This window comes from Cynocephalus volans, chromosome X, assembly GCF_027409185.1.
Source record: "Cynocephalus volans isolate mCynVol1 chromosome X, mCynVol1.pri, whole genome shotgun sequence".
Taxonomy (NCBI): Eukaryota; Metazoa; Chordata; class Mammalia; order Dermoptera; family Cynocephalidae; genus Cynocephalus; species Cynocephalus volans.
The window spans coordinates 63,952,463-63,964,881 of NC_084478.1; the positions used below are offsets into that span (position 1 = coordinate 63,952,463).

The following is a 12,419-nucleotide window of genomic DNA, read 5'->3' on the forward strand; positions in this document are numbered from 1 at the left end:
TTCAAATATGGCCCTCTTTAGGGTTGTTTAATAGACAGAAGCTAGCAATATTTTTAGATGTGGAATATGCATCCTGCAGATTCCAAGTAACCTTATCAGGTGTTGCTTTTCTTGCTTAGTACCAGGGGTAGGCGATGACAGCAGTTCATTTTTTGTTGCCAGTGGAATGTCAGGGGTAGCTCCTGGCCATGTTATTCCTAGGAATTTTACCATTCAAGTGGGCCCTTGGGTTTTTATTGGATTTATCAACCAGCCTCTGTTGGTCACCAGTGTCACTACTGTGTTTAAGTCAGTCCTAGCTGTATATTCAGTTTCTGCTATTATCATGATATCATCAGTGTAGTGTATTATTACACTTGGGAGGGACCTGCACCAAGTCCAAATCCCTTCTAACTAACTTACGACAGTAAGCTGGTGAATTCAGATAACACTGTGGCAATACAGTAAATGTAAACTGGGATCCTTTCCATGTGAAAGCAAACTGCATTTGACTTTTCTGATGTTGAGACAGAGAAAAATGGATTTGCAGGATCAATCACTGAGCACCAGTCTCCTTTAGTTTCCTGTGTTTTTTCACTATTAAAACCCTGTCAGGAACTTCTGATGCTGTAGGCAGTGCTACTTCATTTAAGCCTTCCTAGTTTCCTGTTAGTCTCCCTGAGCCACCTTCTTCACAGGCCACACAGGGCTATTCTAAGAGAATTTGTTGGACCAGCACCTCAGCCTAACATGTCATTAAAGTGGTAATCTCTTTCTGTCCACCACGTATTCTGTGCTGCTTCAAATTAACAACTTGTATGGGCTCAGGCAATTCTAAAGATTTTCATTTATCATTTATCATGTGCAATTAATATTGGCCAAGGGGTGAACTTATATGCCTTCAGTTTTACAGTTCTAGGTAGGGGAAGTCTTCCATAGTCAGACATAGTATCTATCTCGGTAATACATTTAGGTAGGGGAGATGCAACCACCCATTCAAACATTCCCATTTTCATCCAAACTTTCACCTTAATTCCATCAACTGTTGTATCCCTGTATCCTCCCAATCTGACTGTGGCCCCTGTTAGAATTCCACCAACTGATTTTGGAATCACAGTTCATTGTACTTACGTATCAGGAGTCCCAGAAAAGTTTTTTCTCCACATTTTACTTACACATGTGCATATGGCCTTGGGTCCCCAGACAAGATAAACCACGAGTCCATACTGACAATAAATCGAATGTATGAGGGAGAAGGGAAAGATCTTTCTTATGATTGAATGCCAATTAATAATGTGGAAAGAATAAGATAGAAAAGTAACCATCAGCAACTGAGTAGAAAAAACAAACTTTTTTTTCCTACTGTACTCTCACAGTACGGAACACTTCTGCAACCAATGTGTGTGTGAGTTTTCCCCACACACCAAGCAAGCAATCAATTCTGCAGTGACACCAGCTGGGTGTCCTTTAATTCAATGAGATTCTGACACTATCTACCTGGAGGTAGCATCAGATCCCGTAGGAGAGCTCAGTCCCACAACACTGTCTCCAACTTCAGATGCTAGTCACAAGTCCAGGCTTCCAGGAACTTCTGACCAACTGGCTGTAAATCAAGGTTCCCTTGACCCCCTCCTCGGATTCAATTAATTTGCTGGAGTTATTCATAGAACTCAGGGAAACACTTTACTTACATTTACTGATTTATTATCAAAGATCTTACAAAGGATACAGATGAACACCAGAAGGAAAAGATGCATACGGCAAGGTAAGTTGCGGTGGTGGGGTGGGGGGGTTGTGGAGCTTCCATGCCCCTCTGGGGCATGCCACCCTTCAGAAACGTCCAGGAGTTCAGCTATCCAGAAGCTCCCAGAACTCAGTCCTTTGGGGTTTATATGGAGGCTTCATTACATAGGCATGTTGATTAAATCATTGGCCATTGGTTTATCAACTCAACTTTCAGCCCCTCTCCCTTCTCTGAAATTCAGGGTGGGGTGGGACTGAAAGTTCTAACCTTCTAATCATGTGGTTGATTCTCCTGGCAACCATCCTCCATCCTGAGGCTGTCTAGCTGCACCCCCCAGCCACCAGTCATCTCATTAGCATACAAAAGATGCTTTGTTACTCTGGAGATCTCCAGGATTTTAGAAGCTGTATGTCAGGAAATGGGAGGAAGACCAAACACATATTTCACAATATCACAGCAACTGCTGTAGTAATAATTGAGTCAAGCAAGAATCATTGATGGATGCCAAAGCTATTGTATGAAAATTTAATGAGGAACAGAATATTTACATAATCCCAAAATATGTTCCTATAGATTACTCATTAGTTACATAGGGAAAATTGGCAACTTTACAGTGGAGAAACTTGATAGATACTACCTTAACTAAATGATCAGAAATATGAAAATTAATTTGAAAATTCCTTCTAATCTCACCTTCTGGAGATAACCAGTCTTATTATTATTATTATTATTTTTTTGGCGGCTAGCTGGTACAGGGATCTGAACCCTTGACTTTGGTGTTACAAGGCTGCATTCCAACGAACTGGCCTAACGGGCCAGTGCAAAGAGAAAGTGATGATTTTTTTTTTGGCAGCTGGCCAGTATGGGGATCCAAACCCTTGACCTTCGTGTTATAACACCGCCCTCTTAACAACTGAGCTAACCAGTCATCCCCAAGATAACCAGTCTTAACAGTTCAGTGAATATCTTTCCAGAACTCTGAAGTTTTTGAACATGGCTATCCAGTTGTCCCAGTACCATTTGTCGGGAAGAGTATCCTTTCCCCACTGAATATCCTTAACACCTTTGTCAGATATCAATTGGCCATACATGTATGGGTCTTTTTCTAGACTATTTTGTCACATATTCAAGGGGTCTTCAAAAAGTTCATGGAAAGATTCATATTATCTTTTAATCCCATTTTTCCATGAATTTTTTGAAGTACCTTTGTTTATCTTTACAAAAGTACCACACTGTCTCGAAAACTATAGCTTTATAATAAGTTTTTTTTAATTTTTAAATTTTTTTATAATAAGTTTTGAAATTAGGTAGTGTAAGTCTTCTAACTTTTCCTTTTTCAAAATTGCTCTGGCTATTCTAGGTCCTTTTAAGTTGCATGTGAATTTTAGAATCAGCTTGTCAATTTCTAATTATTAAATTTCTTGGTTTATTGATTGGGATCAGTGTTGTTTGTAATATATCTATTTTAAGGAACCTACTGAGATTGTTTTCTTTATCCCCTAGTATATGATCAATTTTTCTGAATGTTCTGGGTGCACTTAAGAAAAAGTATATTCTGTATGATCAGGGTGTAGTGTTCAATATATATATTGATCCAAAAGATCTACTTTATTGATTATGTTGTTTAGGTCTTTTTTATATCATTACTTGTTTATTTATTTTTGTCTACTTAATCTGTGTCATTCTGCAAGTGGTATGTTAAAAGTCTCTCATTAGAGAATACTTGTATTTCTTCTTGCATTCCTTTCGTTTTTGGTTTATGCAGGGTGTTGCTTTGTTACCGTATTGCTTTCATTGGGTAAGTCTTTGTCCAACCCTTTAATTTTAGCCTTTTTGAACTACTGTGTTTTAAGCATGTCTCTTGTATACAGCATAATGCTGAGTTTCTCTTTATGAGGCAATGTAAAAACCCTTTTCTTTTACTAAGCAAATTAAGCCCATTCCTATTTGTTAGCATTGATGTTATGTTTGGTCTCAGTTCTCTCATTTTATTTTATGTTGTAATTACTGTGTGTATGTGTTACATTTACTGTATTTCTTACTCTATTGAATGTTTTCTCTAAGTGTCTTTTGGTAATTAGGAAGGTTTTTTTTTTTTTTTTTTTTGTCTTTTTCGTGACCGGCACTCAGCCAGTGAGTTCACCGGCCATTCCTATATAGGATCCGAACCCGTGGCGGGAGCGTCGCCGCGCCCCCAGCACTGCACTCTCCCGAGTGCGCTATGGGCTCGGCCTGGTAATTAGGAAGGTTTGTATTGTTATACTAGTGGTTACCTTGGTGTTAGTATTGTCTATAGTACCTTTAGTCAACCCTTTTTTTAGCCCTTTCATCTTTTGCCATCTGATTTGTTCCTCACCTATTACTTGTACAGCAGTTAGTGATCTTATTCAGCTTTCTTCATTTTTTATCTCTTCTCCTCATGTTTTTTAGTTGCATTCTTTCCACCTTGTCAGAACATTTACTATTTATACATTATTCTTCAACCCATGCCCCCCAGTCTCGTTTTATACAATCTTAGCTTTACAATTAGATATATGAAATGCTTACTGTCAGTCCTTTTGCCAAAATTTCCCCAGTCATCATTTTTGATTGGGTGAAGTGAATTCTTTAGTATGGTGCTGTCCAATAGAACTTCTTGCAATGCTGGGAATGTTCTGTATTTGTGCTGTCTGGTACTACTACTAGCCACATGTACACTGGAACACTGGAAATGTTCCTAGTGTGACTGAGGAGCTGAATTTAGAAATTTTTATTTCATTTTAGTTAATCAAGATTTAAATTTAAGTAGCTACATGTGGCTAGTAGCTACGAAACTGTACAGAAGAACTCTAGTAAATTCCTTAGGAGGGGCACATGAGTTCTGGCACATTCAAAACTGTTTACCCTCGATAGTTTTAAGGATATCTTGGCTGGAATTGGTCCATTTCATCTAAGTTCTTGAATTCACACGAATAAAGGTGTTCATAGTATTTCCTTATTCTCATTTTAATGTCTGTGGGCTATACAGTGATATCTCATCTTCCACTTCTTTTTTTTCCTCCCCTTGACCAAACTTATCCTCTTCCACTTCTGATATTGATAATTTGTGTCTTTTTTTGTTTGTTTGTTAGTCTGGCTAGAAGTTTAACCATATTTTGTCAATCTCTTAAAAAATAAACTTTTGGTGTCATTGATTTATCTCTATTGTTTTTCCTATTTTTAATTTCACTGGTCTCTTTATTATTTCTTTTCTTCTTCTTGCTTTGAGTTTACTTTACTCTCTTTTCTAATTTTGTAAGGAATAAACTTAGATTGTTGATTTCAGACCTTTTTTTCTTTTTTATTATAAGTATTTGTTGCTGTAAATTTCCATTTTAGCACTACTTTAGCTGTATCCTGCAGATATTGATATATTATATTTTAATTTTCTTTCTGTTCAAAATATTTCTAATTTACCTTGAGGCTTCCTTTTTGCTTTTTAAAAAAATTTATTTTATTTATTGAATCAAAATTGGTTATACATATTTTTGGGGCTGAACATTGAGATATGTTGATTAAATCAATATTACTAGCATATATATTGTTACAAATCATAATTATTCTTTATGCCTCTTGTCCAATATCTCCTTATCCCCTTTCCCTCCCCCTTCCCCTCTAATTACCCTAGATTTCTTCTCTCCTTCTGAAAGAATAATGGTTACTCTGTTAACTTGTTGCCTAGATGATCTGTCCAAAGCTGAGAGATGTGATCAGTTCCCCCAATATTACCATAGAGCAGATGCTTCTTCTGTCACTTTGGAATGGGCTTTGTGGAGAGAGACATCCTCTCCTTTTCTTTGTCTCTCCTGGTGACTCTTCTTGTGTGAATGCCCTCCAGTGGCTGGCAGACCATCTATACGGTGGTTGTGGCATCTAGCCACTTTTGTGGCAGCCATGGTTATTGTGGTGGCTGTGGTGGGCCACCCACGTAGAGGTACTATTTTTGGTATGCTCCTTGGCACTGGTGGTATGCCTGGTTGTGGGGTGTGTTTGGTCCCCTTCTCCATGCCTCTGGTCCCTGGGTGGGCCCCAAGGTGCTGGTGCCATGTGCCTGGTTGCAGGAGGGGTGGCTGGTCCCCTTCTCCATGTCTTGGGTCACCAGGTGAGACCCAAGGAGCTGGCTTGGTGTGCCTGGTAGTGGGAGAGGGGTCCGGTCCCCTTCTCCATGCTGTGGGTCCCTGGGCAGGCCCTGAGGTGCTGGCACAGTGTGCCTGGTTGAGGGAGGGTGGTCTGGTCTCTGTCTCCATGCCCCAGGTCTCTGGGCGGGCCCCAAGGAACTGGTGCCATGTGCCTGGTTGTGGGAGGAGGGTCCGGTCCCCTTCTCCATGCCTTGGGTACCCAGGTGGGCCCCGAGGTGCTGGCATTTTGTGCCTGGTGTGGGAAGAGGGTCCGGTCCCCGGCTCCATACCTCACGTCACTGGGTGGGACCTGAGGGACTGGCTTGGTGTGCCTGGTTGTGGGAGAGAAGTCCAGTCCCATTCTCCATGCCTCAGGTCACCAGGAATGCCCTGAGTCACTGGTGTGGTGTGCCTGGTTGTGGGAGAGAGATCCAGTCCCCTTCTTCATGCCTCTGGACCAGGTAGGCCCCAAGGTGCTGGCATGGTGTGCCTGGTTGTGAGAGAGAGGTCCGGTCCCCTTCTCCCTGCCTTGGGTCTTCGGGCTGGCCCTGAGGCACTGGCACAGTTTGCCTGGAAGTGGGAGTGGGGTCCAGTCCCCAGATCCAAGCCTCCAGTTCCCAGGCAGGCCTCAAGGTGCTGGTGGTGTGCCTGGGCAGGAACTAATTTTTTGTCCTTTGCTTCTAACATGGGGGAACTCCCTGTGGGAAACAGTATTTGAGCTGTGTGGTTGTTTAAATTGCTACTTTGCTGCTGTTTCCCTAGGGAAGGCTTTTTGTGCAGCTCAGGTTTAATGGTTGATTTTATAGGTACTTCCAGCTCTCCAGAGACCTGGTGGATCTGTGTTCTGTAGAATCTCTGATCTGGGCCTGAGTTTTTTCATCAAACTGCACCCCATGCAATTTTGCATTCCTGACCATTCTCCTCTGAGTAGTCCTGTGCTGATTGGGGGGCAGGTCGGCTGTCCTTGCTGTGTCCCAGTGTTCCCATCTCACCCACTGCTCATGCTCCAAACAGTTCCCATGGGATGAGCCCTACACTGGTCCCTTGCGATGACTCACCGGCCTCTGAATGGCTCCCTTTTTTCAGTTGTTCTGGCTCCTCGCTCCTGCGTGGGTCCGTGGGAAACCTATTAGTGGTCTTGCTGTCCTGAGGCCACCAAGGCCCTCTTCTCTCCTGCTGCCTCCAAGTAACTCCATCTGAAGGCCACAGCTGCGGCTCCTGCCGGCTCCTGCTCCTGTGCTCATCAGCTCGAGCCTTAAAGCAGCTACAGCCCAAAATGCTCAGAGCAGCTTTTTCTTTCTCTCATCGTAGTTTCTCCCGCCTTCACGAACTCCGTAGGTCTCTCCTCCTCTTCCCCTAAGTTCCAACGGCCCCAGCTTGGCTGATGTTACATTTTTATAGTTGTAAATTTGGTTGATTTGTGGGAGAGAGTGATGCTGGGAACTGTCTATTCTGCCATCTTGACTGGAACTCCCCTGAGGCTTCCGTTTTGAACCATGCATTGTGTTCTTTAGTTTCCAAATATTTAGGGATTTTCTGGATGTCTTTCTCTTATTGATTTCTAGTTTAATTCCATTATGGTCAAAGAGTATACTTTGAATGGTTTTAGTTCTTTTAAATTTGTTCTGGTTTGTATTATCATTCAAGATGTGGCCTAGCTTGGTAAATATTCTATGAGTACTTGAAGAAACTGTCTATTCTGTGTGGTTTTATGTGGAGTGTTTTGCAAAGTCAATAGGTTGATTGGTGGTATTCAGTTTTTCTGTATCCTTGCTGATTTTCTGTCTACTAGTTCTTATTACTGAGAGAGATGTTGAAGTCTCCAGCCATAACTGTGAATTTGTCCATTTCTCCTTCCATTCATTTCAGTTTTGCTTCATATATATCGGAGCTCTGTTATTAGGAGCAGTCTCCCTGACACCGCAGCTCCCAGGGGCTTCCTTTCCTGTCCTCTGGCTAGACAGTTGGGGCTTTAGTCTCTCCACCCTGGCACTCATGGTTTTGCAGCTAGGTTTGCCTTTGGGGCCAACTAGTGGCAGGATAGGAAAAAAGCAATGGGGTCCTTTTCACATTCTTCAGACCATTATTCTTGTGGTCAGGGAAGAGGACTTCTGTCCCTTTGAGTTTGAGGTGCCTGCTGCTGCAGGGTTGCAGCTTTGAGTCTGGGGCTTGCTTGGGGGTAAGACTGCCTGAGAAAAAAAGACAGGATTTCTCTTATTCTCTCTGTCCCACAGCCCCCCACCCCCGGCTTTTTCCTGAGACCAGAAAGAGAGGTCTTTTCTTAGCTTTTCAAGATAGGGGAGGTAAATGGGTATCCTCTTATCTACTACCTTAACCTGGAAATGGTGCTGTTACTTGAAACTGTCTCCCCTCTTTCTTACTTTCCAAGACTCCACATTTTTCTGGTTCTATTTTTACCATTCAAAAATTTGCATTGCCATCTTTATGGCATATTGGTGTCCCCTCAGATTCTGTACTTGATGCTTTTCTGAAACTCTGTGTTCTCTCTTAGCTATCCAATTTATTCTGGTGGCTTCAGCTAGTACTGAACTGATCTTGCCTCCCAAACCTTGGTCTATCCTAGTCTTCTCTCCTGAGCTCCACCTAGACAATTCCATCAGTATGTTCCATAAACACTGCAGTTTAGTTCCAAGATCTATCTCAATTTCTCCTCTGACCTATTGTCTCTCCTGTTTTGCCAATCTCAATATATGGCACCAGCCCCAATGCAGCTGTTCATGCAGTTATCCTGGGAGTAATACTCTCTCTCCCTTTCTCTTCTGTATCATTTATAAATATAAATATATTGTGGATCGTCAGAAAATATTCCAATGGTGTAAGGAGTAAAGTGTTTTGGAGACTGATGATCTATAGGGGAAAAAAAAAGGTGAAGGACCATCCACATTTGGGCTCCTGAATGTGTCTGTAGCCCTTTATCTCATCACAACCTGCAGCATAATTTTCTTGTCATTGTGCTGTATGTAGTTCCATGAACTCATCATGTGTGTTTCATGTCTTCCTGCATTTCTTCTGCTGTTGCCCCATATCCACAAGGGAAACAATATTCTTGTTTAAAAGATTCAAAGCTCTACCTCCCCAGGTGAAGTGCAGTCTGATAATACCAAGTGAATTCAGTTCTGTCCTCTGTGAAATTCAGTCCCAGTGCCCCTGTCCCATATCTAGCATCTTTTCTGTGTGTGAGGTCCTTGAGAGCAACCCCTGTGCTTCTTCATTTTTGTTTCCCTGGCAACTTGCACAGGTTCAGGCACATACAAGCAGGGTTAATTCAGTAGTCTAGTAGTCTTTTCTTTATGAATTAACAAATTAACACAGTAGTGGGGTTTTTCAGGATCTCTCCCCCAAGACAAAGAGTTGGGTATCTGGTGTGGCTCTTTCTAGTTAACTCAACAGGGCTCCATTGAGAGAATTAGTTCCCACATCTTTTCCATGCATCCCATTCTGATCATTTCAGATTGCTGTTACAGGGATCCGTGTCATTTGAGGATGTGGCTGTGGATTTCACCCGACAGGAGTGGCACAGACTGGACCCTGCTCAGAGGACCATGCACAAGGATGTGATGCTGGAGACCTACAGCAACCTGGAATCTGTGGGTGAGGATCATTGTCTTTGTAACTCTTGGGGGCATGTATTTCCTTTCTTGATTGCTGTGATGTGTACAACCTCTGTAAAGTTAATGATATGTTAGTTTCAGATTCAAGGGTCACAGATGACTGATCAGTTTATGGCACCAGGAAGAATGTATGTATTCTCACTTCCCCAATGAAAGGTTTAAATGGGCCCCCTTCCTTGTGTAGCTCATGAAGATGCACCTTCCTCCTCCATCAGAGGTCCTAAAGCTCAGACAACTTGGCCCATGTCCTGTGCCATTTCCTGTTAACAGGCTTCTGCGTGGCCAAACCAGAGATGATTTTCAAGTTGGAGCGAGGAGAAGAGCTGTGGATATTAGAGGAGGAATCCTCAGGCCATGGTTACCCAGGTGAGTGAGCAACAGCCACACATATGGAAAATAGGGGAAATAAAATCCCAGGAATTGAGGTCAGAGGTTATCCTTGTGCAATATTTTTCAGGTATCTCTTTTTAGAGGCTGTAGCTCTTTGAAAATAAGGACAGAAGGTATACATGCTTCAGATATCTAAACCACACATCCCAATATTATGCTCATGTTCAGTGCACTCTCCTGTTTTATCTTGATTTTTGTAAAGTTATTTACCGCTCTTATCTCTGCCTCATCTTAGACATTTATTTTCCCTTCCCTCCATTGCCTTGGTTGCCTTCTGTTGTCAGACATTCATTCATACGTTCATTGTCATTCACCAAACCTTAAATGAATATCAGCTATACAAGGGTACTTCAAGAAGTTCATGGAAGATAAATTAAAAGATAATACAAATCTTTCCATGAACTTTTTGAAGTATCCTCATATGCTAGTCACATGCTAGGTGTGGGGATCCAGCAGTGAATGAAATAATATCACTGTTCTCTTGCAGCTTGCAACCTAGTGTTATAAGGATAGACAGTAATGTGTACTTTTAGGAAATACAGTCAGGGAAGGCTTTTTGGTGAGGTTAACATTTGTACACAAGCATCAGTAGAGTGAGAGACAGAACCATGTAGATTTTGAGTATTCTGGGCACACAGAACAGTAAGTGCGAAACCTAGTCTGAGGGATATATCCCAGGACTAGCAAAGAGGCTGGTGTGGTTTAAAAGGGGGTGAGAAAGGGTGATAATGTTAAGAGGTGATATCAGAAAGTTAGCAGGGGGTCAGATTACATAGAGTTTTAAAGGCTATGTTAAGGAGTTTAATTTTATACTGTGACAAGGAAGCCCTTTTGGAGTTTTGCATGAAAGAGTGACATGCTCTGATTTGTTTTTAAAGGATCTCTGTCACTGCTGTGTAGCAACAGTTCTGTTGGGGGTAATGCCCTCAGGCATGATAGTGACTTTCAGCATCAGAAGATTCAAACTTTGGATCAAAACATTGAATATAATGTATGTGGGAAAGGCTTGCATGAGAAAACTTGCTTTGTTAGACACAAAAGAACACATACAGGAGATAAAAACTTTGAATGTCATGAATGTGGGAAAGCTTACTGCAGGAAATCAAACCTTGTTGAACATCTGAGAATACACACAGGGGAGAGACCCTATGGATGTGGTGAATGTGCAAAAACCTTCAGTGCAAGATCATACCTCATTGCTCATCGGAAAACTCACACAGGGGAGAAGCCTTTTGAATGTACTGAATGTGGGAAATCTTTTGGCAGGAAATCACAACTCATTCTACATCAGAGAACACACACAGGAGAGAGACCCTATGAATGTACCGAATGTGGGAAAACCTTTTCTGAGAAGGCAACCCTCACAATTCATCAAAGAACTCATACAGGGGAGAAACCCTATGAATGTACTGAATGTGGTAAAACATTTCGTGTAAAGATATCCCTTACCCAACACCAGAGAACTCACACGGGGGAGAAACCCTATGAATGTGGGGAATGTGGGAAAAACTTCCGTGAAAAGAAATCCCTAAATCAGCATCAAAGAATTCACACAGGTGAGAAACCCTATGAATGTGATGAATGTGGGAAATTCTTCCGAATAAAGACAACTCTCAATAATCATCAGAGAACTCACACAGGAGAAAAACCCTATCAGTGTAATGAATGTGGGAAATCTTTCAGGGTGCACTCATCTCTCGGGATCCATCAGAGAATTCACACAGGAGAGAAACCATATGAATGTAATGAATGTGGTAATGCCTTCTATGTGAAAGCACGCCTCATTGAACATCAGAGAATGCATTCAGGAGAGAGACCTTATGAATGTAGTCAATGTGGAAAAATCTTCAGTATGAAGAAATCTCTTCGTCAACACCAGAGAACTCACACAGGAGAGAAACCTTATGAATGTAGTGAATGTGGAAATGCCTTCTATGTGAAAGTACGCCTCATTGAACATCAGCGAATTCACACAGGAGAGAGACCCTTTGAGTGTCAGGAATGTGGGAAAGCTTTCTGCCGGAAAGCACACCTCACAGAACATCAGAGAACTCACATGGGCCGATCCTTGCCTTTTACAATGCAGAAAGCTTCTCCCTGAAGACTCCCCTCACCACTGGGTCTAGCCCCTTGGGCATCTGATCACCTGGGCATATACAGTGTGTCTGTAACAATTTGGCACCTACATTGGGTTTTTCCTTCTATGCATTGACTGTTCATATCTTTTGCTCATTGTTTTCTAATGGGCTGTTCATTTTTTCTTCTTGGTTTAAATGTTGTTGTTTAATATATGAGAATATAAAAATTCTTTTTTAGTCATGTCTGTTACAAATATCTTTTCCCAGACTGTAGCTGGTTCTTTAATTTTCTTATCTCTTTTCTTCTGCTGAAATTTTATGTTTTAATATTATCAGTTTCAAGGTGATAATATTGTCCTATACTTCCCTTTAAGGTTAAGGTTTTCTTTTCAACATTTAGAATTTTAATCTACCCTGAGGGGTTTTTTTTTTCTTTCTTTTTTTTTTTTTTTGTATAGTA

The 12,419-nt window shown here is 41.6% G+C and overlaps 1 protein-coding gene across 1 annotated transcript in view; it reads left to right on the forward strand.

The window, feature by feature from the left end:
- ZNF157 (zinc finger protein 157) overlaps positions 1-12,089 on the forward strand; it is a 50,858-nt gene extending 38,769 nt beyond the window's left edge. Inside the window, exons 3-5 of the mRNA XM_063083412.1 lie at positions 9,345-9,471; positions 9,762-9,857; positions 10,760-12,089. Of these exons, the coding sequence (XP_062939482.1) occupies positions 9,345-9,471; positions 9,762-9,857; positions 10,760-11,982 (1,446 nt within the window). The 3' untranslated portion in view covers positions 11,983-12,089. The remainder of the gene's footprint in view (positions 1-9,344; positions 9,472-9,761; positions 9,858-10,759) is intronic.
- The last annotated feature ends 330 nt before the right edge of the window (positions 12,090-12,419 follow it).